This window comes from Copadichromis virginalis, linkage group LG22 (genome assembly GCF_057382275.1).
Source record: "Copadichromis virginalis isolate Kocher_CV1m ecotype Utaka linkage group LG22, C_Virginalis_male_GT1.1, whole genome shotgun sequence".
Classification (NCBI taxonomy): domain Eukaryota; kingdom Metazoa; phylum Chordata; class Actinopteri; order Cichliformes; family Cichlidae; genus Copadichromis; species Copadichromis virginalis.
The window spans coordinates 21051066-21077541 of NC_140638.1; the positions used below are offsets into that span (position 1 = coordinate 21051066).

The following is a 26476-nucleotide window of genomic DNA, read 5'->3' on the forward strand; positions in this document are numbered from 1 at the left end:
TCTTAGGCACCCACTTTGTGCGATGATCTGAGTGCCAGCAGCAGCAGCTCAGTAGAGATCAGCGGTCTGCTCAGTGAAGCCAAGATGTCAGGACGCTCACACACGCTGGTGCTGTCCTCAGATGAGGTACTAAATGTTCCCGAAACTTCTTCGTGGATGTTCAATATGGAAACACAAACCATAAATACAAGCTTATTTATCTTCGCTGGTTCAAATCAGCCCATGCATAAAGTGTGTAATCTTATAGAAAACATCCAGAAAGTTTTTCTTTTTTTTTCTTTACATTATTGCACGAAAGCTTATCTTGTTTTTACTGCAGAAAAGCACTTTTTTTTTTATTTGCCAGGCTACCACAGAGGTAGCTTTTTCATTTCTGTTCTGTTAACTACCCAATCATTTTCTGTTGTTTTCTATGCTGCAACATTCAGAGTCTGGATATGATAGATGATGAGGTGAGACTGAGGTTCTTTTAATGCATGCGTGTCTCTGTGTCTGTTGAGCTGTGTGTAAACCATTTGTCTGTGTCTCACTGCTACACATCTTTGGTGAGGAACGATCTTTTTTCTCTTCATGGCCCCCAGAATTTCAGTATTTCTACGTGCTGAATGTAGGCATCGGTGGAATTTTTGATGTTGTTGACTGGGTTTGAGCCCATTATTCATCCAAATTAAGCACTAAAGATGGAGCTGATAGGTTTTTTATCGTATGTGCTTCTTTTCCTTGTCATGTATGTTCAGATGCTAGACGAGGGGCAGTTTTCAAAGCAGTACCAGTGGCAGAACCGCAGCATTACCGAATGGACTTCACAGCAAGTGGCCCACTGGCTTATGGGCCTAAACTTAGAACACCATATTCCAGAATTCACTGCCAAAAATATAGATGGAGTGCAGCTGCTTCAGCTGAATAGTGCTGAGCTCAAGGTAACAGAAACCTTTTTGTTATTAAATGCATCTTAATTAGATTTCGAATACAGATCACATCACAATGACCCAGTCAAAGTCCTCAAAGATAACAACGTAATTAAAAGGCTATGCCAGGACCTTAAGAGGGCTGTTTATAAATGAAACCTCCATAAAGAGTAGATAATGAATTCCTTCACAATTATGTGAGAGACTGATACATGTTTTCAGAAAACTATGACTTCATTGCTGCTAAAAGTAGTTCCAAGGGTATAGGCCTAACAATAAAGTGTTTTTATGAGATGAGCATAACTGGTCTGGCAAAAGAAATATAAAGGATAAAAAAAAAATAAAGCGAAATAATTATACTTATGAGATAAATATAAAACAATTTTTGCTAATTTGTTTCAGGCTCTTGGGGTCACTTCTTCCCAGGATCGAACACTGATCAAGAAGAAGATCAAAGACCTCAAAGTTATGATGGAAAAGGCCAAGAGGAACCAAGAAAAGATGGAGAAACAGCGCGAAAAGCTGCGGAAGAGAGAGCTGGAGCAGCAGCAGAAAGATGCACGTAAAGAAAGTGCGGCGGAGTGAAACGAGCCCCCAGATTACCTCCCGCTTTACTGTAGCACCACATCAAGTAGCATCTCGCAGAACAGAACGTCAGCAGGCCCCACAAACGAAACCCGAGGGACGCCCGCTCAGTAGTTCAGTAGTTCTGAAAGGTGGAGCTCCACACCCAGCTGCCAGTTGTTGTTGAGTGACCTTTTCACCAACCAAACGAAACCAAAAGGATCAGTTGGATAACAGAATGGTGCCCTTCATTTGCTTCATTTTACACCCATCCTGTGTTTTTAGCCAGAATTTATGGATTCTGTTTTGCTGTTTATAGCTGTAAATTGGTTTTATTTATTCATATCCAGAGTGCGCCTGTGAAAAGTTTATCTCTGTAACCTACCACATCATCTCCAGAGACTTCTCTTACCCATCATAGCACCTTTAGACATAGACATGTACAGTGATAAATAAGGATGTAGATGATGTGCCATTTCAATAGACTTATGTATATCCTGCTCAAATCTAAAGATCAGCGGAATCTCTTTATGGCTTTTACGAAGCACATACAGTTCAGGTCTTTGTGTTGGATTACATGAGGCAGTGTTCATCTCCCACCACCAGGTGTCCCCATGCTGCTTACTTTCACTACTGAATAAGGCAACACTGGAACTTCCCTAAAGGAATTGAACTGGAAATTAAAGGTTCGCCGGGAGAAACGAGCGCTTTGATTTCTTGTAAGAACACTGGAAGTGCAACCACTGTAAATTTGACCTGCGTACTGGCTTACAGTGCCCCTTACCGTATACATGTACCATACTCAAGCCGTTTAAAGTATAAATGATGAAGACATACTAAACTGACTGGACTTGTTCTAATAGAGATTTCAGGTACTGTGTAATTATTACATTTGTAACTTACCTAACCCGAACCACAAAAAACAGAAAAGTTGATAAAAATGAAACTTCTTGCTTAAATGCATAATGTTGCTTTGACTCCCCCTTGTAACCTGCTTTTGACCTCTTTTTATATTCTCTCAGTAACAAAGTAATACCTGCCGCTGCCTTTAGAAATTTCAGCTTAGTAGAATTTTTCCAAACTCTGCCCTCTTCTGTGCAAGCGTCAGGACACATACGATAGACTAAACGACGTCCTCATTCGTGTCATTTTATTATCTCCGATGCTTTGTCATGCAGATTTCTCTGGAATGTCCTGAAAATAACATTTTGTAATGCTGCCATAAAGATGCTTTGTGCGACACCTAAAGTGCAGAAACTGTCCTTAAAGATGATCTCACCTAAAACTTTGATGTTACAGTGGAATTGAACTTTACAGCCGGAATATATTTTGGACTTTATTCTGAAATTGGTTCATCATTGTTGGAACGATTTATTTTAAGATTTCAAAGCTCACCGAGAGACATTTTGCCTGTGTTACTTCTTTATCATTCCCAGGAATTATTTTATAGGTTTACATTAAATGTAGAGACACCACAGCCACCATGAGAGATATGCAGGCAGCTGTGATGATATCTTTATCTTAATGACCCTGTCTGGTGTGCTGCTAACAGGCTGAGAAGAATAGATGGGGTATCAGTGCGGGTATACATGATAGTAGATTGTGTTATTATTTATTTATTTCTGTATTTAATGAAGCAGTGTACTATTGTTTATGATAACGAAATAAGAGGATTATTAACATTTAATAATTATTTATCCAGAATTGTATGATTACCTACTTTTGCCAAACGTGATCAGAAAGTGATTTCAATTCAAATGGCTGTTATCAAATGAAGGATTTAAAGGTCGATATTGCAACGAGAGAAAAAAGTCAGTAGTATAGTCCCATTGTGCTTGTGGTTTTCCTCTAATACCACCATAGTGCTGCTCCCGTGCTACTCTAATAAACTGCTCATGATGTATTCTCATGAAATGTTTTGTAACACTTGAATCCTTCTATTAATACCCCACACACACCCTGACAAACCAGTCAGCAGACTCTTTTGTATGTATAGTTAAACACTGAAAGCAATATGCTGTAAGAGTCCTAAAGAAGCCTTGTTTTGTATTGTGTCAATGTGGGTGCGCTGTTTTCCAGAGGGCTGAGGATGCTTAAAGGTCAGACCTGAGCTAAATACGGGATTCCAAATCTTTTCTATGTGCTTGACCGATCTTGCCAGGCGTGATGAAACCATCGTATACATGGGACCTCAGTGCTCCCGGCGGGCAGAGACACAGATGAATCATGTCTGGAAGGTTTTTTCTTTTTTATGTATGTAGGGATAGCAAAAAGATATTTGCCACAAACTGCTAGCCATGCTTTCACTTTTAAAAAAAGCTGTGCTTATTCTCCTCCTCCTCCTTTTTTTGTCATTGCCTTGCTGTCACATCTGAAAACTTTGAAAGGGCAGTTACCTGTCACACTGAATAAAATGTGCAGCCACTGTCCACAGTTTGCTTTTGTTTCTTCTTCTTTTTTCTTCTTCTGCATGTGTCCTATTCAGTCAGACACCCACATAAAAATATTAGAGTTGTTTTTTTTCTCTCAGGTTCATAAAGCTGATTATTTTTTACCACATCCACTGATAGAAGGGATACAATACAATGCCCTTCTGTCACTGGACACCCCCCAGCACACTAACTGGTCTAGAGTCAGCCAGCTTTAGCTTTCCCATCCCACCCTCTATGCTTTCTATTTATGTTCATCCTAATTTCTCTCCAGGACTATTTTCTCCCAGTGACGACGCACTGCTGTCACTTGTTGCCCCTCTTCATCTGCTTTATTTTTGTCTTCTTTCTCTATGCAACTCCTATGGCCGGGCTGATGGAGTTGTTGCAATGGTTGGTATGCTGGAATCCTTCATCGTCAACATTTGTGCGTTGCTTTCCAACATACTCCATGCTTTATGGACAATATTAGCGTCTAAGCCAGACGATTTGGCAGCGTTAGGGCCTTTGGACAGAGATTTCATGGAGGATTTGAGTCCCAGAAAACTGGCTGAAAAACAGCTGAAGCAACGGTTCCTGGAGGCCTTGCAGACCAACAACGCACAGGAAGTCCTTGAGATTTTACAAACCAGCAAACTAGACATTGACGTTGTGTTGGAGGTGGAAGATCCCAGCATGGTCCTCGCCTCGTACAAACAAGGTGCAGGAAAACTGTGTGTGTTTGTGAGTGTGTGTGTGTGTGCTGAGTATAAATGCAGATCGTGAGATTTCTCACACTTCTCCATTGTTGGTAAGCAGTCCGGTAAGTTGACCATTAGGTGGTGCAAAACTTCCATAGAACCATAGTACGTAGGATGGATTATTGCACACACTTTAATGCAATATATTGGATTGTGTGTGTGTAACTCAAACATTACAAAGCACTTAGATGAAACTGCTGTAATTATGAAGAATTAAAAGTACAAAAACTTTACTGTTGCTGAAAGTTACTTCCTCTCTTTTAGGATACTGGCTACCCGGCTACAAACTGGAAAAGTCCTGGGCCATGGGTATCCATGTATGTGTAATGTACAATGCTGTGGAGACAGCGCTGGTACTCCTTCAGAAAGGCGCAGCTGTCAATCAGATGCCCAATGGGAAGACGCCTCTGCACGTGGCCTGTGAGGTGTCCAATGGAGACTGTGTGCCCTTGCTTTTGGCTCACGGGGCAAAGGTCAACAGCCTGTCTCTGAGCGGGCACACACCGCTGCACTACTGCATTAGCCGGGAGTCTGTAGAGTGTGCCAAGCAACTTATCCTCAAAGGTGAGAAGGCAAAGGTAGAAGCACAAATACAGTCACTGCAGAAACCACTAAAACAACAACCAAATGTTTTTTTCCCTCTCATGGAGGTGCAAAAGTCAACAAAGCAAGCCACAACAACAAAGAGGACACACCTCTACACACGGCAGCCAGATTCGGTGTTCCGGAGCTGGTGGCTCTCTATTTGGCTCATGGAGCATCTGTGAATGCAGTGAACTCTCTGCAGGAGACTCCTCTGGTGACTGCAGCCTTCTGGGCTTTTGACACTAAGGAGCAAACCTACAGCCAAGACCATCATCTAGTCTGTCGCCTCCTGCTGGACTATCAAGCTGGTAAGACGTTCTAGATAGGTTTCCTTGACTTTGACTTTAACCCCCCCCCCCCTTTACTTCCACTGCAATGTTTCAGATTTGATTTCTGTTGCAGATCCCAACATTCAGGAGGCAGACCACAAAACAGCTCTTCACAAAGCTGCCTGGAACTGCGATCACGTCCTGATAAAGATGCTGCTGGAGGCTGGGGCAGATTCTCGAGCCATGGACATCAACGGCTGTTCTCCCATTCAGTATCTCCTTAAAGTGACGGAAGTCAGGCCTATGGCCATGCCAGACCTCTGCTTTCAGCTGCTGCTCAACTACAATGCAGCACGGATTTACCCACCACAGTTCCACAAGGTAGAGAAGATGATGATGTGGGTTTGTGCTGAAATGATCTGCGTTATACTATATGTTTAACCACAAAGTCTTTAATGTTTTGCACAGGTGTTCCAGAACTGCCATGACTACCCCAGAGTTGTAGAAATCTTGGTTAACTCCTATAGCAGTTTAAAACCCACAAGGAAGTGGAGAGCTGCTCTTCCTGATGACTGCTACAAGGTAGAGCTAATAAAGACTGTTTTCTTTAAATACAATACACACACACTGACTGAAATTAAAAAGGAAAAAACGTAATCCTGTGTAAGAAATCTCATTTATAATTTAAAAAATTGTAAAAACTGAAAAGAATGTTAAAAGATGAAATATTTATAGATGAACAAATTCAAAGCTATCTGATGCCTCTCAACTGTTAATTAGTGTATTGCCCCTTTAAATTCAGCTTACATTAGCTGAATATGACTGAGTGTGCCCTCTCATTGAAGTTAAACAAAAGCGTCTGTTTCTTTTTGTCTCCTCAGCGCCATAAAGACTTCTACGACTCCCTGTTTGCTGTTTGCACTGACGCTCCTCGCAGTCTGCTTCACCTCTCCAGATGTGCCATCAGAGCTGCCCTGGGCAGTTTCTGTGACAGAGGAGTAGCACAGCTGCCTCTGCCATTATCCATGAAGAAGTATTTATTACTAGAACCTGAGGGGATACTGTACTGATAGAGACTCTGGTGTTCTGATGTGCAGAATGAGGCCTAATGACCTGAATAGAAACATTTGTGCCTCTCCGCTAACTGTGGAAATGAAAAGTGGTGCAAGATGTAACATCATCATCATTAACATTTTATTTATTTAAACCTCAGAAAGCACAGAAAAAGAACAAAAAAAGGTATTTTTTGTGCTTGCAGGATGAGACATTTCTGTGTTTTAGTTAATAGCTGCTAACATTCCAGGACAGCTGGCGGGTCGGAGGGGAGATTTGTTAAAATAGCTTTAAGATGCTTCCAGATGTTAAATCCTCCTCATTGGTGTTTTTGTTGTATAGATGGCAATGGTGTGTCTAGTCTGAATCTTAAGGCATAGTGATATATGTAATACATATAAAGGCTTGATAGTGGAGCTAGGGCCTGCCCAAAAAATAACTTCCCTGTAATATATTGTGAGAAAATTCTTACCGAAATTTTGTTTCTTGTAAATAGTGAAAAATATATAAAGTAAGTTCTTTTTTTTCCAACCCAAACGACTCCTAGTGTTGCCTTCTCTCTGTTAGGTTGTTATTATGAGAACAAACTACCACATTCAGAATTTCTTGCATTCAAAAATAACAACCATTTGGTCTTTTCAAAGATAAGGACCAAATTATGGGGGCGTTAAAAGTTAAATGAGAGCTGTGGATTGACATTTTTGTCTGTATAAAGAGAAGGTGTCCAATTAGAAGGACAGAGCTTCGAACACTGCCTGTCGTGACACAGTGCACCCTGAAAACAAAAGCAGCTTCATGATTAATCAGTAGTGCAAATAACACAGCCAAGGTTTCTACAGCGTCTGAACCCACTGAAAGAGGTTATTAGTAGTTAATTTGCTCCATATCAATTTTTGAGGATATAAATGTAGAATATATTGAAAAAATGAAACTAAACGTGACGTCATGCGGGGAGAGATCGTTTTAGATATATTGCTATGTTGACACCTTTACTAGCCTGGTGAGTCTGAAATTAATTTTATTAAAAAGAAACAGTTTGATTATCAGCGTCTCGTTTCTGCCAACACCCAGAGGAGTCTGAGATAATGGGATCTATAGGTCATTTTTGTAATGACCCAATAAAAGACTAAAAATGAGATGTACGAAGCTCTAGATCACTTACATTAATGACTAAGGTGATGATAACAGAAAAGCAAAAAGAAAGAAGTTTTAAAGCAGTGACAGCATCACTCCCTAACCCTTAAATGTTTAATCGACAAATGTGCAAATGTTTGCATTTACTTTATTCTTTAGAGTGACAGAGGGACCTTTAGCCACCCAAAAAGAAGCATCTAAAGTGTCTTTAGTGCGAGTCTCTTTGCTGTAGCTATTTTCCACCTGTGCAGTGTTGACCAGATTCTCTCTCTATGGACAGCCCATGCAGAGAAGGCTCCAAATCTACCCGGCAACCAGCCTTAATGCGCACTCTCAAACTCATGTTCCACTTTCAGGAGAACAAACACTTGACAAAACCCTCCGGAACAAGTGCTTGTTTTTCCAGTGGACTGCTTGTAGCCAAAAAAAAGGAAAACACTGTCTGCAGTGCAAGAAAGCACCCGACGCCCTCAGATCAGAGATAACTTCTTAAAAAGGAAGAAGAAGAACTTAATATTATTTTCAGGTTTTACCAGAATGAGCACAGTAAATCCTCTCCTAGAGGAAACTGTTCTGAAAGGTGTCAAGTCTGCCTTTAATCCTTTACAGAACATGGCCCAGTCCTTTCACAACAGCATGGTGTAATGATGTCTGTCTATTTCATCCAGATGCTGAGTCACCGGGAGAAAGACTAATGTACAACAGAGGAAAGAAGTCATTAGACTGAGGCAGACTGGAGGAGACGCTAGAGGAGATAAATGAACTGTCAACCTAATGAAACGTTAAGATTAAAGCTTCGTGCTTGGTATTTTTGTGTCGTCTCTAATGATGCATTATAGAGACACACAAAATGAATATCTGAGGCGAGGAGAAGTCATTTTAAAATATTCAGAAAACCATCTACAAAATATTTATTGTTTGGATAATCACACTTTCAGTACTTGAAAGTGTGATTATAATACGGTGTCAAAGTTTTGAGCCTATAATAGTTGAGATATTGACACAACAACTTGGTACATCTTGGCATGAAGTGCAGTGTGTCCTTAAAAATGGGCAGGAAACTGGACAAAAGTAGCACATCTAAAATAAAATTTTAAAAAATCTAGCTACAGCATTTGAAATTATCTGAAAGTCATGTCCTTAAAAAACAGGGAAAAAAATCCAGCAAAGGCCCGACACTGGACCAGAAGCCTCATCAGAAATGAGCAGAAATGAAGCTATTCTTAAAGAACAGTGAGAAAAGGCAGCAGTAGGCCACGGTCAGCCATGGATTGGCCTCCCCAGAGCCCAGACCTCAGCATTACTGAGGCAGTGTGGGAACAAAAGGCAGCCAACATCCAAAGAAGAGCTTTGATTGTCCTTCAAGAAGCCTGGAGAAGTATTCCTTGGCTGCTCCTTCATCCATAAGGGGTCGCCACAGCTGCTTGAAGAAATTACAAGACCGCTTGCCTAAGGGAGCTTCTGCTCAGTAGTGCAGTTGCAAATAAATGAAATGTGAACAAAAGAGCAAAAGTTGTTTATAACCAGTAATTCAGATAGAAAGGTACAGTCATTATGAACCTTACAGCAGTCTATAGGTCATGTGGAGGTGTCTGTACTGGACCTCTGTTTTGTACTTTTTGGACAACCCAGCATTACCAAACATTACCAAAACTTGCAGCTTGAATCCATCCATGAATCCTTTTTAGTACCTGCATATCCAGTTCAGTGGAAGGAGGCCTGGAGATGGTCCCAGCCATCCTGGGCCACTCCATCTGTGAAGTCTCAAAATTAAACAAGACAGTCGATCTCTTTATGCACCAAAAGTGTCTGCTGCAGCTTTTCAGTACTGGCATGTCAACTTTATAAGTAAACAAACAGTGTCAACAGTAGAAAGGTTAAATCCAGGCGAACTCGTGCCCCGGCACGTTGCACAGTCGAACACGGAACAAAGCTAATATTTGTGCTGTGATATTTGTCTTCACTTGTATTTCTTAACTTTCTATGCCAAGATTCACAGCAGAGATCCAAACCAAGTGTCTGATGTAGCCTTCTGATTTGCCTGTGTTCATATTCTGTAGAGGGAACATTGTTAGGATGACTGAAGGACCAGGACCCGAGTGGCCTAATTCTAAAAATATACCAGTGAGGATTACGTCGGAGAAAAGGTCTTTGCTTTTATTGATCTCATACTTAGTCTTACTCTCTCTTATCTTTCAGATCGACCTTGCATAATCCTGTATTTGTATGATGATGGCAGTAAACTGTAAAACAGAACAGAGTGACACAAACAAACAAAGAGAAACCAAACTAGAAAGGAGCACCGCATTTGTGGGCACACAGAGGAAGCTGCAAAACAAGACAGCCTGTTCTCGGCCTCTATTGGAAGGCGGCCACAGAAAGCCAATGGACTGCGTCTATTATGGCGACTTACAAACAGCAAAGTTTCCTAAAACGAGCTGTGGAAAAAGAGAAGGGAGACTTTAAGAGGGCGGTAACAAATGGGAGCTGTTTACAGACTGTAAACGGTTTCATTTCTGTTCACCGACTGTTCAAATGAACAACAAAGTGCAGAAGCATGAAGTGGATCTGAAGAAACGATACACTGAGAGGTGACAGGAGTTTATTTTTTTAATTTCTACATTTCTACATACTGGTCCTCTTAGTGGTGAACCACAGACTCAGTGCAGGGACACTTGGCCTTTGAGTGACACTTATAGAGTAAAAGGTGAAAACTGCACATCTATGAATTCAAGGGAAAACATCACATAAAGGTTAAAATATTTTCTCAACATTAAGTTCCCAAGACATTTTTCCAAACTTAAAACTAAATGGATTGAATATAAAAGTATGTCTGGCAGCTAATGGCTTACATCTTACATAAGGTCCTCTCTCATCTGTTTGTGTTGTTCCTACGTGCCTCCAATACTGACTGTATCATGTCAGGCAGAGATAACAGGGTGAAGACTTACAGTGTGTTACAAAACAGGGAGCTAAAGTACAACTTCCTGCAGAAATTGTACTTCCCATTAAACTTCACACATACTTTAACACTTTAAAATCACTGTAAAGGGAACATTCGCAACTATTTTTCACCCATCTGACCAGGCATGATAAATTTCTCCACTCATTCCTCTGCATGACTCGACTTTTCAAACTCCTTTCAGCTCGCATAAAGACACGAGGTACATAATTAGTGACACTGAAAATCCTCCAACACACACAAATGTGGCATCGCAGCAAAAATAATTTCACATTTGCTGTTGTTCACAAAGAAACGCTGAAAGCTGTGTGAACGAAGCAGCGCTGCATATTATAGCTGATCGTTGGAAACAGACTTTGCTCCCTTTGTGTTTATGCGGCAGTCAGCGAACGCGCCCCCGTTCCGCTCAAAGACACAAACACTTCAGTCGGCTGTGGCTGGCCTTTTTTAAAAACAAAAAACAAAAGCGTTTAACCTAATGCACAAACACAAAATACTTGTGATTTTAATAAACCAAACGTTTGGATTGTGAATGATACTAATGTTACATAAACACAAAGAGGACTTTTTTTCTGAGCGTAATCACTGAGGTAAAAAGGAGATTATTAATTGTTCCATTCCCATTAGCAGCACATTTTGTGGGGTGAGCTTATGTTACGTGACGGCTGGTCTGAAATCAGATTCAGGTTTAGGTTTGTTACTGCTTTCTTCATACCAACAATAAACTTTTGTTTTTTCCGCCCTCCCTCAGGGAGAGAGAAGAGTCCGCGACAAAAATCCAAGTCCAGCAACACGCTGAAAGCTTTTTGGTTCCTCCGACATGTGCTCTCTTCTTCTTAATTTTCCTCATTCTCCTTCCTCAGTCTGACATCACCCGCTCGTCTCATACCTGCCGAGCTTCTTTGGATCCTTGCTGGGCATGCACCAGTCATCGGCCTCTGTGGTGGACTGGTAATGCCGCAGGGCCGACTTGTTGAAAACAGGAAGTCTCTCCACAGACTCTGAAGACAGGGCCTAGTGATAGAGCATGGAGGGGAACGCATTACTGGAGTCTAACCACACCCCCGCCCACCCTGCTCTCCTGCCGAGGTCCATGTGTGTCTAATTAGAACTCAGTAGCCTGTTTAAACGACATCCCTCGATCTCCAGAATGTAACCTTGTAAATTATACTAACAACATTTCTGTATTAAATAGTTACTCTGCATCTGCCTCCACTCAGCCTATCCAGTACGTCCGGCTAACAGCATGCAAGTTTGTGAACTCTGCACCAACTTGGCCTTCAACGTTATTTTTTGACATTACGTGTTAAGGTGGAGCTGTTCTCACCTTCAAGTATATGACCGCTGATGTGCCATAACCCTCCATTGAGTAGAGCTGCAGGTCTCCCTGGAAATACTTGGCGTACAGGCGGGAAATGGGCAGGCCATAGCCGAAACCAGCCTGAATAAAGGTCGGGAAAGCAGAAACATAACAAGGTTACACTGTCTTTATAGATTAATCTAAAACTACTCCAACATTTAAAAAAATAGCAGAGTCTCTCATGGTTAGAGTTTAAACCAGTGAACCACTGCTGACTGCATTTCACGGTGTAATAAGCTCATTTGCAGCCATGTTTGTTTGTGTAAGTGGTTAAAACAGGGTGAATTAGACTCAGGTTTACTCCTAATGTCAGGTTTAAAGGCAACACCTTTTTTTCTTCTAAATATTGCTTAACACAAAGACACTGCAAATATTAAAAAACACCAGAATAATCATAAAAGCACCTCCAAAACAAAGAAAAACTAAGAACAATCCAGAATTTTGAAAATTATATTTAAAAAACTCTCATAAAAGCTTGTCAATAAAGGGAATTTTTACTCTATTTTACCCCTTGAAAGCATACTGGGAGTGACCCTTTTCTAAACTGAGTGGTTTCTGTGATATTTCAGGCCTGTTTGCAGAACCAAATGACAGGGTTTGCCACAAACGTTAGTGAGGGTGGTCTCTGCCTCTGCAGCTATTCTTGGAAAAAACCCAGTCGTTAAACAGTCTTTATTGATTTGTGCTGTCATTAAGGTTTCAGAACCTATCATTAAAGGTACAGGCAAGGTCATCAAATGTTGTCTTTAGCAGAGATTTAACAGACAAAAAAGTTTCCATTATAAGTTACTGGACGTTTGTAGCCTTCCACAGTTGTGCAGGTCTAACATCACAGGCCCAGTCACCTTTGTTGTCTAGCTGAGACCCAGCAGAGCTCCATTCACCCACATTGAAGTCCACAATTTGAACGATAAAGACACAATTTTTTGTAGTTTTGCCTCTGTGCACCACCACAGTGCAGTTTAAATTAAATTATCGAGATGTCATTGATGTGCAGACTTTCATTCACTGCGGTTCACCGAAGAAATTTGCATTAACTGGTTAGGAATTACAGTCATTTTCATACATAGTATTGCATTATAAGAGGCCTAAATTAAGTGGATAAAGCTGTTTAATTTTAAACATAAGAAATGCTTTTAAAACTCCTCTGTAGTCAATGACAGCCTGAAGTCTTGAAGCCATGAACATCACTAAATGCTGTGTTTCCTTCCCTGAGATCTGCCAGGACCTTATTGCTGCTGTTTTCAGTTGCTTGTTTTTTGCTTTTTGGTCTCTCTGCCTTCAGTTTTTGACTTCACTAATTATAAAGCTTGCTCTGCTGGACTGAGATCAGGTGACTGACTTGGCCATTGAAGAATATCCCATTTCTTTGGCCTGAGAAACTCTTTGGTTGCTTTTTGCAGTCACTTCATCAATAAATGCTAGTGACCCAGTTACACTGGCGGCCACAGATTCCTATGCTATGACATTCCTTCCACCATGTCTGACAGATAATATGCTATACTTCGGAATATGAGTGGTCTCTCCCTCTCCATACACGTCATGTTGATCTTGGTTTCATCTGTCCAAAGATTTGTTTAAAACAACTGAGAAGGCCTTTTTTTAATAGATATTTTCTGGCAAAATCTAATGTGGTCTTTCTGTTCTTGAGTTTAAACACCAGTTTGCACCTTGTTGTAAACCCTGAGTATTTCAATTCAATTCAATTTTATTTATATAGTGCCAAAGCACAACAAAAAAGTCGCCTCAAGGCAATATCATGAAGATATGTTAATTGTAGACTTTAATGTGTATAAAAATGTGTATAATTTCATTCTAAAATTGTTGTTAACCTCCATTAATTAAAGCTGAAAGTCTACACTTCAATCACATCCTGACTGTTTGATTTTTAAATCCGCAGTTTTGATGTACACAGGCAAAACTGCAAAAATTTTGTCACTGTTCAAAACCTATGGACTTAACTATATTTGGAAAATGACAGTGGGACAAGGATAGAGCTTTGATGAACACCACAATTTGAACAGGCAAAAACTGGCCACAGTACAGGTTCTGTTTCAGTGGCAGAAACAGAGGTAAGGTATTTTTTTAGTTTGTTTAATGGAAAACAAGAATGTTGTACTCTTAAATATACATTTATTAGTGTTTAATTGCATCTTCCAATAAATTGTTGGATTCTTAGACTTAGAACGAATCCATTAAACATACATAGAAGAAAGCACCAGTTTTTGATGCCACCATGTTCCCCCACCATCTTGAATACAGTGGCCAAGATGGAGAACACCTTTCCAACTAATCACATTTGATGTATGTGGCTAGAGACTGAATAAATTTCCACCTCAGCCTCTTCCTCCTTACTTCCGGCACCACTTCCTGAACTGAAGTCAGGGCTCTAAACACACAAACATGTGCATAAACATGCTCATTTATTCCAGATATTGTTGCAGCTACTTACTGTCAGCACATTATTAGACATGTAGCCCTCCTGTCTCCAGACAGCAGACAATGTTATAACAGCTGATTTATAGCTGATTATAATCTCATATTATGACAGCAAATGTTAGGCTTGAGTGTCCTAAAAATCTCACTTTTCCTCAGATAATCAGTTTGATTAAATTCTCACACTGAGTTTATTTGCTAAATCTAACAATGTTAGATCCACTTCAAGAAACGTTTCACTGATGCTGGCTAATAGCAGCTAACAGAGGATGATAGCTGCTAACAGAGACTAACAGCAGCTAACTGAGATTAACATAATAAATCGCAGTACTCACAAAAAAGGTCAAGATATCCTGAAAAACTCATTGAGTTTTGTGGGAATTTATAGGGCATCTTCAGAATAAATAGCCAGGGACACCGAGCATACTGACAGCTGAGCTAAACAGCAGACTAACAGCCTGCATCACTTGCTGCAAATGAACAGCAGTCAGAGTTCCTACAATAGCCACCATAGCTTCAACCCCACCACCTTCAACTTTAGGAGGAGGGGCAGTGCTACTGAGTTCTAGTAGTAAGATTTGCACCTTTAAGGACAAAAAAAAGCCTAAAAGCAAGTGTGACAGTGTTAGTCTCACCAGAGGGGCATTACGACCATTGTCTACGCGGACTGGACTGGGAGCTGTGGAGTACATGTAGCTGAAGAGACGTTCAATCTTCCTTAGAGGGACTCCGCCTCCTCTGTCAGACATCTAAAAATAAAACACAAACATTCTGCATTTACAAGAGTTCTCTTAGTGTTTTGCCTGTGAACTCTTTATCATTTAAACATAATCTAAGAGTGTGGTACTTTGCGTATCAAGTCTGCAGGTTAGTTGTATTTATGGTATACACCCAGAGCAGACTTAGAACAAAGTACAACACGTACAGTGCTGCCTGGAGCTTAAATGTTCCAGCCTATCATCACGCATGGTGTCCTCATTTACCTTGATAGTGAGATCCTCAGTGCCCAGTGAAACACGAACTTTGATCAAGGGCAACGTCGTGCTCGTCTCGTGCATCTCTACTGTAGCTCTCATGGCATTCTGACAGAGAACACGGAGTCAGAAAAACAAGTGAGGAGACCCATGAGGAACAGCATTAAATGTCCTGTTTTTAATAGTGCGTGTTTAATACTGTACCTTGAAGAGCTCAAAGAGCATATGGTAGAGATGTGATGGCACATATACAATTTGGATGGGCTGGCCAGGGATTTTGGCTGTGAAACATTTCAAAACATTGACCACAAGAAAACCCAAAAAACACTTTTTAAATGTATTATAACAGTCACAGATATTTAACCATTAGGGTCTTATTAAAAGGCGTGCAGCTGGTCTCTTGAATCTCTTCCTTGATAGATTAAACTCTATTTGATCAACTCTCACCATACCATGTAACAGAACAGGTGTATCTATATCATCTATATATTTAAAGAGCAGTTTCTTTTTCTGTTAAACGGCATACAGCTATCTTTACTATGTAGATATGAATGTTATGGTTCAAGTTTGGGAACCTCTAGTGTCGAGGTTTTGGCAGAGCCAGCAGACAGGTAACAGATATCTTCAGTATAAAACTAACAAAGATTATGTTCAGGAGAACAGCAGGGGCTTGTTCCGGTTCAAAGGGCTCCACGTCTATCCAAAAACTTTGGCACCTTGAGAGTTCATTCTATCAATTCTTGGTATGTCCACTCTGAGTTAAATACATGCATAAGTAGAAGAAGAAAGCCAACAACGACGGTGCTTCGGTATCAGGATTTGCAACAAGTAATGAGCAGAGCCTTTCTTATCCAAATTGTGACTCTGTGCCGCAGAGTTAGAAAAACTGAGACTACAGATTTTATTCTGAGCTGAATATAACCCTGTGAAATAACTCCTGTCTCCGTCCTTATATATTAATGACAGAATGATTGTAAAGGTGAAGCTAAAGGTGTCTACAAGTCTCAATAAATCGCTGCAACTTTTTCTCATTTTCCTAGCAAAATATAAAGAAATGATGGATGGCTCAAGACTTTTACACAGCACATTTTGACTATCTGCAGTCTGCATTCAAAAGTCCACAACAATCCTAAAGTCATTACACTCAAATGTACTCACAAATATTTACCTAATCAGCAGGTATTTTTTCCATCATTTGGCCCGAGTACGCCAAGTCAAATGATTGTTCATCCTAAGGCTTGCTACAGATTTGTTCATTTAAACATGGATTACAACAGTAACATGCAAGCAATGCTTTAGCACCTTCATGGAGTCACAGTGTTGTAAAGATGTGACCTGCTGATTTTATTCTGAGCTGATAATAAATCCGCAAGGTCCAGTGATCCCTGTTTCTACGCTCATGACAGCTTGATTATAAAACTGTCAAACATGCGTAAACAGCAAACATGCAACTGGGATTTCAGTGTTTGTGAAGATGTAAACTTCTGCAAGTGACCACATTCTTATACATGTTCTAGTATCTGCCGTACATTTGAGGAACTGAGTGTCAAAAGGCGACTTCAGCTGCAGCAGAAGGGGAGGAGTCAAAGATAAGAAAACTTGCCAGTGATCGTGATTGGTTAACAAAGCCTGTCACCCTGGTAACTGACTTAGAGTAACTTTCAGTTAGTTCTGTTTCTGGAACAGGAAACCCAGCAAAACTTTCCTCTCACAGATGGCAACGAGCAGAAAATCCAAGCAGCGCTACATCCTGAATTATAAAGTAAACCTTATTTTTTTAAAACACTTACAATTGACTTCTGTGATCTTCATATCTGGAGAGGTCAGGTAGTACTGCTCACACAGCATCTTCGAGGTTTCGTAGGCATCTGCAAAGTGAATCAAAACGTGACGTTCTCGGCGTCAGAAACTGTTACCACAACAAAAAAAAACCCAGACCTGCACATCCTGAAATAACAAGGGTATAGAAGTCCTCGCTCTTGTTCTCACAGTGATCATATGTGCACACGCACTATAACAACACAACACCGCTTACACACACTATGTGTGTTGACTCAAAACATCAGAGGTCAAAAGGTCACGAAGCTGTATGTACAGATGAGTGGTGGAAAACAGATAACACACAGCGTGCATGGGCGTGAGTGTGTGTGCATAGCTATGAGAAACATCATTATTTACCTTTTATTACTTCCACAACGTCACAGGTGGGGTCAATGCTGCCAATATGCTTGGGATGGGCCGGATTTACACTGCCGTCAAATATCAATGCTAAAGTAGACATATTTAAAAAAAATATATATATATGAGAGGCTCATCTGTGATACATACACAGTATACATGCTTGTTCAGCTGGAAATAAAGCCAGACTCATTAAATAGTCAGTGTGACAGCAGTGCTACACCGCTGTAAAACTGTTGTTATCAGGTTGGGCCTTGATTATGCCATACTGGTTAAAGATGTAGTAGCCAACACTAGTAGTGGAAGTCCATAATCAGCACATTGTAATTCAGGTTTTCCTCCCCTTTGCAAAAGCAGGGTCTGAATCTTTTTCTGCTACTGCAGCTTTTTAAAAAATGCTCTTAAAAATACACGAGAACACAACTTGGTGCTGAATCAGCTCATCAAGTGTAACTTAAAGCTTTTGGTTTTACTTCCACTTAACCTTCTTTTTTATTTTAGTTCTTTTTGTCTTAACCTCTAGTGATGTACACTAGCCTGGCTAAATAAGTACTGCCAGCTTCCTTGGAAATTTAGATCTCTAACAGAGCTTCAGCTGTAAAAGCTGATTCCCTTTGATTTGTTTAGCACTGACCAACAATACAGAATGTAAAGGAAGTCAATGGGCTCAATAGTATTTCTTATGGTGTTGTCAACACCTATAGTATGTCTGGTATGAATCTTTATGACTTTTTACCTGTGATCTGATTTAATTTGCACACAATAACAGTTAACTCCAATGAAACGGGAACGTGTCACTACAAATTACAAGACAACATTCAGTCTGCTTATTGGAGCAACTGAAATAAACACAGAAGGAAGATTTCTGTGCTCTGGACTATCGGAGAACACTGAGAATTTACGTTCATTTCACAGCTAGCTGCTTGCCTGTACAGACCTTTGCAAATGTATTGTACCTTGCTGCATCCCAGAATGCAAAGCTTACATGGCTACAGGAAGTTTTTTAGCTCACATTCACACCATAAATGAAATGTACTGCTGTTCATTAGGAACCAGACTGAGACCAGCACCTGAGTGCGATTACCGTGTTCACACCAGACTAAACCTGGCAGGTGTGAAAACACCCTTAAACCTCATTTATTTCACTTTTATTTAAATGAAAACTTCAGAGGGCTCCTTTAATGACATGAACTGTGAATGATAACAACTGTGCGGATTAACTCACAGTTAATCACAGGTAACTATACTGACTGTGCTGGTTCATGAGCATGCGTGTGGAGATGCGGCTCATGTAGAAGCGGTCCAGGAAGTACTGAACGTTCTGGTTGGTGACGGGGTCCACGCCGAAAGCCTCCTTGTACTCCACCACCCCCTGAGCCATGGTGGGCACCACGTTGTTATGCCGGTTCCTGATGTTTACTAGAGTCTGTGTAAAGCTGGAGACAACAACATGATAAATGCATGAATATGTGAAGGGACACGATGATTGTGAGAGTTACTGCACATCACATAGGTTAGCCATATAAGAAATCAGCTGTAGAAGTGAGCTATTATAAATGCAGTTAGTAACTTTAAGGAACTGCTTTGAGTGAAGCAATTTCAAAAAGATGGCACCTGACAAAAAGTCAAAGCAAACATCAGACGGTGAATGCACTGAATGAATAAACCAGGTAAACAACTTGTGATTAAACGTCCACTGTCCCACTTTTTCTTGCACAATGATGCCTTGGTTTTAGTTTTCAAATTCCAATGCATTCATTTTGCTCCTCCCTTAAAATCCAGTTCACTCCCTGCCAGACCGGGGTATATTTAGTTCAGCTCGAGCAGATATGACAAAAATGAGACGTCATATCTGCTCGATGCAATGCGGGGTATTTGTGATTTCATGTGAGCATGAATAACGGAACCGTATCAGGGATTCAGACAACTGCACTACTGATTAATTAACGTGTCATTACACAGATGTTGAATTAGCATTGGCCATCACTCGCCTAATAAATAATTTGATTTGTAACACACACAAAAAGCCTGGCAGAGACATTTGTTTACAGTTAGTACACATATAGTGAATAGTTTCTGCATACGACTTACTTTTTCAGGACATCCTTATCGTCTGGATCTTTTTCTAAAAAGTCTATGAGCTCCAACAAACTCTGAGAATACCTGATGGACACAAAAGAATAGATTTTTAAAGCAGCACAGTTTAATTTATCACAAATCAAAAGGGCAAGAAAGGCAATATATATTGAAAAAGAAGCATGTGAAAGAAGCTACTCTGGGCAGAATTTTGCTGTAGCTGTTGGAATATGACATAACAACATCCTCTCTTTAAATAAAAGATGATTGTTGTTGGTCTAGACCAGTGAATGAGGAAGTGCTGAGCTCATCTAGTCATGCTCTCTTGCGCCGCCTCACTGCACAAAAACTGGGTGAAAGGTAACCAGCAGTGTAGCTTCAACTCAACACACTGAGCGTGTCCCTCAAATGACCTTCCCGGCCCTCCACACTCTGCAAAAAGACATCCTGTAATAGATGTTTTATGCAACTTTCCCCCAAATGCCAAAGCCTCAAGTGTCTTGACTCGTCAACACCAATAACAAACAACAGATCGATGATTTTTGCAAGCAAAGCTCAGTGGAAAAAGGACATTATTGTCCATGAGGTACATGGCCAAATATAGTTGCTGCTGTGACTTCTATTTAAGAGTGGGGTTGTTGCCTGGGCTTGATAAGTTATACATCATCAACATGGTTAGTGTACCATTTGCAGTGTGTGATGCTGCTTTGGTGGAAAAGCAAACTGCTATTTTCGTTTTTGAGAAAAGCTGGCTGAGCTCTTCAATCATGCAAACAAACAAGGCTGACTAGCCAACATCTGTAGTGTTTGCTTTGTGATGCATACAGTAAAATCTAGAGGCAGAACACACGACAGTAAAACTCCAGTAAATGGGGCCTTTTCCACTACAGGAACCAGTGCATTCCCACCACAAGGACTAGAGCTTTCTATAAGTTCAGGAACTCTAGAGGGCTAAACATGCCAAAGTGGTAACAAAGCACTTTATTTTAGCCACCATGTGAATGAAGGACATTTACAGAAGGAAGTGAACCACACCTGGCCCAACCTCTTTAGACTAGGAACAAACGTTTCAGCTACTTTGGTCAGAGACATAGCTACAGTATGATAACAATAAAGAGATCACAGCTGTTCTTCTCACAGTCAACGTTCTAAAAAAACAACATGGTTATGAGTTCTCCTACACCTTGAAATCGGAGTGTGCATATGGGTTCACGCAATATGGAATGCTGGTACAGCTCCTCTTTGAAGGTTGTGACAGCAACAAAGCACCAAGTAGCATGCATTCCTCAAAAGTCAAAAACAGGTGCTGCTTCCTCACAGAGCACCGCTGAAGCGAGACCAGGCATGTGCATTAATAATTAAGTCATAAAGCCCCATTGGGACAACACAACCATGTGAAACAGGGACTGGCTGTCTTATCTAATCCAGAACAGATCATAAAACATGTTCCCAGATCAGGTGCCAAGCGAGTGCACAGAAATCCTCTGGCTGAGAAAAGAAGAGATTTGGTGCACATCTAAAGTTAACAGTCACACAACCTAAGGTGCAGATTAGCAAAACTACAGGATGGCTGCGTGTGTGAAGTCACTGTAGATATGCAGATGCTGTAATGTGTGGGAAGTAATATTATGAGGTGATAAGCAGAGGGCATGAGTGAACTGCATGCTTTGAATGACCAGTTGAACAGTGCAGGAATCTGGGATTCATAAATATGATTTTTGTTGCTGTGCATCTGAATTTCTTACCAGCTGGTGAGGAGCCTCAGTGATGGAGTGCCGAGGAGTTTGTCAGGGAGGAAATCAATTTCCTTCATGATGTTGGCCAATCTGACAGGAAGCTCCTGGCGGAGGAACACAAAGGAGGTCTTCTCACATGCATTGGCCGAGCCTGCAGTCACATGACAGCCAACATCAGGGAGAAGAAGAAGAAAAAACACTGAGCAAGCACAAAAACATGACCTCTGTGTCATCTTTGTGGGCATATGCTTCCTTCGGGCAGTTTGTTTCGCACCTGAACTGAACTCTGACCTACGATTAAAATCTGGAAGTGTACCACTACCACAGACACACATACAAACACAAAAATAAATAAATAAATAAAATAAAAACAACAACAATTTGCTCTAGTTCACTTACCAAAGTCGATGAACTGCTTCATAGACAGGGGAGATGGAGAAAACTTAGAAAACCTATCCACTTGTTTCGGTATCCCAGCCACAAAGTTGTTTTTCAGCAAAAACTGAGCGAACTTCATTTTTCCCCTCTCCCCTTTGCAGACCCCAACTCAGAAACAAACAGTCCTTTCTCTCTTCAGCACGGCCCAGTTTGACGACTCTCAGCTAGCTCGGTGTCATACCTCTGAAGAGCTTCGAGGAAACTATGGGTTCCCCGGTGTTTCTGTTCTCTAGCAGCGTCTTTGCATTTTACAGGCTGCTTTGTGCCCCTCAAATTCAACTTCTGTGCTGTGCTACGTGTGTTGTTGACTGTAGACGGGGAAAGGAGGGGGGGGGGGGGGGTGGTGCAGAGATTGACATCAGAAACAACCAATCAGAACCCGTGTTGTCCTCACTTTGGGTGGAGTCATTTTAGCATCGAGGGATGCTAAACGTGCTCTACGCGCATCCCCTACCGACGAAGTCTCTGAATTACTTATCTGATTTAAACTTTTTTTATCCTTAGAGTAAAAAAACCGACTGATTACGTACATATATATGGATGAAACCCTCAAATATCCAAACCACAAATTAAATCCTCTTTATTTGTTAAAGTTATGCGTCCGAAATGCTGAATAATTCCTGTTCACCTTTTAGATCTAGCCGTTTAAAACGCACTTCTCAATCTTGACCACACGATGGCGGCGTTCGCAGTTGTGGTCAAATAAGGTGGGATTTCAACCCCTCTTCCTTCTCAGCATCATCCTGCTCGCTCTTCCTAGGGATGTATCGGCGTGCCGTGCACCTGTTCCATCTGTTTTAACCCATTTTGTCAGTAACCACACGAAAAGGCTTAACCGACCTCTTCGGTGGTACCACGGCGGCTTTGATACGGTGCCATTTGGACAGCGGTGGAGGATGTGTTGATTTGTCTTTCCCGAGGTGCAGCAGTGAGACAGCATCTTTGCCGGTGACACTTCGTTATCACAACGAGTGGACGAGGAGGTACGAGTGAAACAATAACACTATTCGCTGTACGGTTGTTTTCGGTAAATTAGGCCCCTTTTGTGTTGTTAAATGTCATTGTAACGCTGATGACAAGGCCTTAAAGGCGTCGACGTTTGTATAAATGCTGTCACATTTGCAATTAGCTAGCAGCGAATGCCTTAATGGCGATAGCCGTCAATGGAGCACAGTAAATTTTGCTTTTCTTCCTGTTGCATATGTAGTTGTGTTTTTTTATCTTTTCTGTTATGACTCTGTATGTGTCAGCTCTGTTGTGCTAATGTGTAAGAAGATAACACGACCTACACAGCGGCAGATAGGCTTAATTGTGTGCTTAACACTCAGGTTTGGTGATAGTTTTGAACCTCTGCCTATACACTCACAAACCATTTCATTAGGTACAGCTTCCTAATACCACGTTTGACCCAATTTTGCCTTCAGAGCTAGCTTAATTCTTTATGACATACATTCAGTAAGAGATTCAGAGATTTTGATCCATATAGATATGATAGCATCTCACATTTCCTGCACATGTCGGCTGCACATCCATAATGGGAATCTCATGTTCCGCCACATCCCAAAGATGCTCTATTGGGTTGGGATCTGGTGATTGTGGAGGGGATTTGAGTACAGTGAACTCATTGTTATTTTCAACAAAGCAGTTTGAGATGATTTGAGGTTTGTGCCTCGCCATGTTATCCTGCAGGGAGCACCCATCAAAAAGCTGATCATGCCCATCATAAAAGAATGGGCAAGGACAGCAACAATACACCAGCACACTAAATGATGATCAGCTGGTAGTAAGGGGCCCAAAGTATGCTAAAAAATATCTCGAACACTATTGCGCCACCATTGTCAGCCTGAACTGTTGATACGAGGCAGGATGGATCTATAGTTTCATGTTGTTTAACCCAAAGTCTGATCCTACAATCTGAACGTCACAGCAAAAATCAAAATTTGTCAGACCAGGTAATAATGCTTTGTTCAACTTTGATCTTAGCTGACTGGAGCGCCACCTTGGTGTGGTCTGCTGCCGGTGTGGTCATCAACAAGGCACTTTCTCCCTGAGAACTGCTGCCCACTGGATATTTTTTCAGAAAGTTTTCTGTAAACCCCAGAGATGGTTTTGTGGGAAAATCCCAATAGATCAGCAGTTTCTGAAATACTGAGTCCAGCCCGTCTGGCATCAGTTACTATGCCCTGTTCAAACTGTCTTAAATTGCCTTTTTCCCCTATTCTGATGCTCAGTTTGAAATGCAGAGGGTCATTTTGACCATGTCTGAATGAAACTGAACTGATGGTATGTAATTGGCTGATTAGATATTTGTGTTGATGAGCAGCTGAGCAGATGTACCTAATAAATTGGCCAATCACTTATATATTGTTGCTACCACGTGCAACAGCTAATACAGGCATCAAATTAGCAGCCTGTAGCAGGCTCATAGTTCGATGAGCTCAACCAGTAGATCACATGGTGCAGCTCTAAGGGATGAGTTAAACTAAATGAAAGAATTAGAACAGGAGAGCATAATTATACAAAGGTTTTAAGAAAGCTTTGTTTTGTTAAGCCCTGGCTTTAGAACTGCACACATGGATGCCCCCATTGGTTTGACTTGGCATAGGTGGGTGGGGCAAGCATCAAATAGGAAGTTGATCCTGAAAAGCATAGGCTGAGTTAATTTACACAAGGCAAAGCTGGTTTTTCTCAAAAGGTAAGAAAATTGTTACAGGAAGTATGCTTTAAATTCCATTGAGAGCTATAGAAATGTGATGTACTACTGCAACAAAACAGCACTCTGAATGTGGTAATAATGTGGTTTATATCTTTGAAATTAAGCCCATTCACTCAGCTGTGTTTGGGTAAAGAATAATGAAAAAATTAAATAAATCCATTTTCAACCTTGTAATAGAGAACCATTGTGTATGTTCTCTGTACTTCACTCTGCCAGGATTGCTCTCTTCTCAGTATTGACCCACTTATCCCAGACACCTGGAGCTTCTACAGCTCTGACTGGGCCACTTCCCAGGTGGCATCCACTAGTAGCGTAAGGTGGGTTCTTTGAAGAGCCCCACTTGGCTCAGTAAGGGTGGCAGCTGTTCCATGACACAAGAAATATATATAAAATATATGTATTTTGTATTCATATTTGGTTATGCTAACCGATATTGTTTTGGCTTTCAAATCAAAAATCCAGTTTTGAACTTAAAAATACGTCAAAACTTTTTTTTTATTCATTGTCTCATACAGATTTATAGCTGCCACACAGGAGATTTTCTAAATCAATGCTTAATAGAATCATATGTAGTTCATTCTTGTTTGGTCATCTTACTTTAAGCCCCACAGGACACCATGTCGGACAAAAGCGACCTAAAAGCTGAGCTCGAGCGCAAGAAGCAGCGCCTTGCCCAGATCAGGGAGGAGAAGAAGAGGAAGGAGGAGGAGAGGAAGAAGAAAGAGGTAAGGAAAAAAGTGAGTAAATTCCCACCATCGTCACTCATTTTGTATGTTTTCCTTTTTTGTGTGCGGTTGACTGATTTTTTTGTCAGGCTGTGACACACGAACAGCATCTATGCATGTGCACAAGGTCGGTGTTTTAAGTATGGATCAAAATGTGCATGCAGCTGCATGTCTTAATCTATGATGTTAGAGCAGTGAAGCTGTTCTTTGAGTTATGATGGATAAACTGGTGTTTTTTGTTTTTTTACTTATCCGGAGCAGACAGAAAGCCAGCAGAAGACAGAAGCGACCCCAGAAGATTCAGATTTAGATCGCAAGCGTAGGGAGACTGAGGCCCTGCTGCAGAGTATTGGGATCTCACCAGAGCCTCCACTAGGTATGCAGTATTGTAATAAATGAATACTAAAATGTTCTTTGACTCCTTTCACTGAAATGTTTACTAGAACACTTACACCAGAGAATAGCTTTTTTGTTCAAAAACTACACTAACCTTCATTATTACAGCCAAAAACCCTCCATGCATCAGGCTAAGATGCACACAATCACCAGCTATGTGTTTAATTTGTTGTCTCCCTTTGATTATCTCTGTTCTGAAATTTGGTAGAAATAATTGATCAGAAGTAATCAAACAATTTCTATTGGACCCATTTGAGTTTACAAATGAGTGTTGCTTTCCTTTTATGATAAATCTTCAAATATCAGAGCAGGTTAAATCCTCAGGGTCACTTGAAATGAGCTTTTGGAAGATCACTGTTCTCTAGTGGTCTGAAATTGTAATAACACCCCCTACACCTCAAAACTGGGTCACTTCCAGTGCTTATTATAAGCTTAGGTTATTTATAACGCGTCTTCAAAAGCTGCTGAACATAAATAGATAATAATGAGTGATAGTCTTTTTGTTTTAGATCTTTTTTTTTTTTTATTTGTCAATGACATGCAGCTTATAATGTAAATTTTTTAATTATTTTTCAGTCCCGACTCCTGTGTCCCCCTCCAAATCAGTAAGCACACCCAGTGAGACAGGGAGCCAGGACTCGGCCGATGGAGGAGCAGCAGGCAGGTGGGCCAAAATCAAACACTGTATGCCGAGCTGTAATTCCAGAAGCCTTAGTTCATCACATTTGTTCAAATCAATACATTTCTAAGGGTCAACACAAATTCATCAAACATTTTTCACCGTCTCATATCAAACA

At 40.8% G+C, this 26476-nt stretch overlaps 4 protein-coding genes across 15 annotated transcripts in view; 3 read left to right on the plus strand and 1 right to left on the minus strand.

Moving 5' to 3' along the window:
• The window catches only part of ppp1r9a (protein phosphatase 1, regulatory subunit 9A), a 51236-nt gene extending 47331 nt beyond the window's left edge, over nucleotides 1–3905 (plus strand). For 3 of the 5 annotated variants that reach the window (XM_085445335.1, XM_085445333.1, XM_085445336.1), the window contains exons 17-20: nucleotides 7–126; nucleotides 429–452; nucleotides 738–920; nucleotides 1311–3905. In XM_085445335.1, the coding sequence (XP_085301461.1) occupies nucleotides 7–126; nucleotides 429–452; nucleotides 738–920; nucleotides 1311–1493 (510 nt within the window). In that variant the 3' untranslated portion in view covers nucleotides 1494–3905. The remainder of the gene's footprint in view (nucleotides 1–6; nucleotides 127–428; nucleotides 453–737; nucleotides 921–1310) is intronic. The other 2 variants (XM_085445337.1, XM_085445338.1) reach the window with 1 other exon arrangement.
• Nucleotides 3906–3907: 2 nt separating this feature from the next.
• On the plus strand, nucleotides 3908–7633 carry asb4 (ankyrin repeat and SOCS box containing 4). Its single transcript, XM_085445340.1, has 6 exons — nucleotides 3908–4601; nucleotides 4906–5205; nucleotides 5292–5534; nucleotides 5629–5876; nucleotides 5964–6077; nucleotides 6377–7633. Exons 1-6 carry the CDS (start codon nucleotides 4058–4060, stop codon nucleotides 6563–6565), a joined length of 1638 nt encoding a protein of 545 aa, XP_085301466.1. The 5' UTR covers nucleotides 3908–4057; the 3' UTR covers nucleotides 6566–7633.
• Nucleotides 7634–10264: 2631 nt separating this feature from the next.
• On the minus strand, nucleotides 10265–22163 carry pdk4 (pyruvate dehydrogenase kinase, isozyme 4). Its single transcript, XM_085445486.1, has 11 exons — nucleotides 21804–22163; nucleotides 21414–21555; nucleotides 19684–19755; nucleotides 18844–19028; nucleotides 17593–17682; nucleotides 17205–17282; nucleotides 15619–15695; nucleotides 15424–15522; nucleotides 15076–15189; nucleotides 11972–12085; nucleotides 10265–11658 (listed from the first exon to the last, which is right to left on the minus strand). The coding sequence occupies exons 1-11, from the start codon at nucleotides 21919–21921 to the stop codon at nucleotides 11515–11517; spliced, it is 1233 nt and encodes a 410-aa protein (XP_085301612.1). The 5' UTR covers nucleotides 21922–22163; the 3' UTR covers nucleotides 10265–11514.
• Nucleotides 22164–22277: 114 nt separating this feature from the next.
• dync1i1a (dynein cytoplasmic 1 intermediate chain 1a) overlaps nucleotides 22278–26476 on the plus strand; it is a 66494-nt gene continuing 62295 nt past the window's right edge. For 4 of the 8 annotated variants that reach the window (XM_085445418.1, XM_085445421.1, XM_085445423.1 and 1 more), the window contains exons 1-5: nucleotides 22278–22825; nucleotides 24775–24875; nucleotides 25162–25295; nucleotides 25545–25659; nucleotides 26256–26343. In XM_085445418.1, the coding sequence (XP_085301544.1) occupies nucleotides 25176–25295; nucleotides 25545–25659; nucleotides 26256–26343 (323 nt within the window). In that variant the 5' untranslated portion in view covers nucleotides 22278–22825; nucleotides 24775–24875; nucleotides 25162–25175. The remainder of the gene's footprint in view (nucleotides 22826–24774; nucleotides 24876–25161; nucleotides 25296–25544; nucleotides 25660–26255; nucleotides 26344–26476) is intronic. The other 4 variants (XM_085445422.1, XM_085445425.1, XM_085445420.1 and 1 more) reach the window with 3 other exon arrangements.

Bases quoted from the DNA above. Each gene is read 5' to 3' on its own strand.
- asb4 (XM_085445340.1), top strand. From the start codon at position 4,058: ATGCCCTTCTGTCACTGGACACCCCCCAGCACACTAACTGGTCTAGAG. The intron at 4,602-4,905 runs GTGCAGGAAAAC...CCTCTCTTTTAG, and splicing joins CCTCGCCTCGTACAAACAAG to GATACTGGCTACCCGGCTAC. The intron at 5,877-5,963 runs GTAGAGAAGATG...TGTTTTGCACAG, and splicing joins ACCCACCACAGTTCCACAAG to GTGTTCCAGAACTGCCATGA.
- pdk4 (XM_085445486.1), bottom strand. From the start codon at position 21,921: ATGAAGTTCGCTCAGTTTTTGCTGAAAAACAACTTTGTGGCTGGGATA. The intron at 17,283-17,592 runs GTAAATAATGAT...TTCACTTTGCAG, and splicing joins CGTTGTGGAAGTAATAAAAG to ATGCCTACGAAACCTCGAAG. The intron at 15,190-15,423 runs GTAAATGAGGAC...TTTTATTTTTAG, and splicing joins CTGAGGATCTCACTATCAAG to ATGTCTGACAGAGGAGGCGG.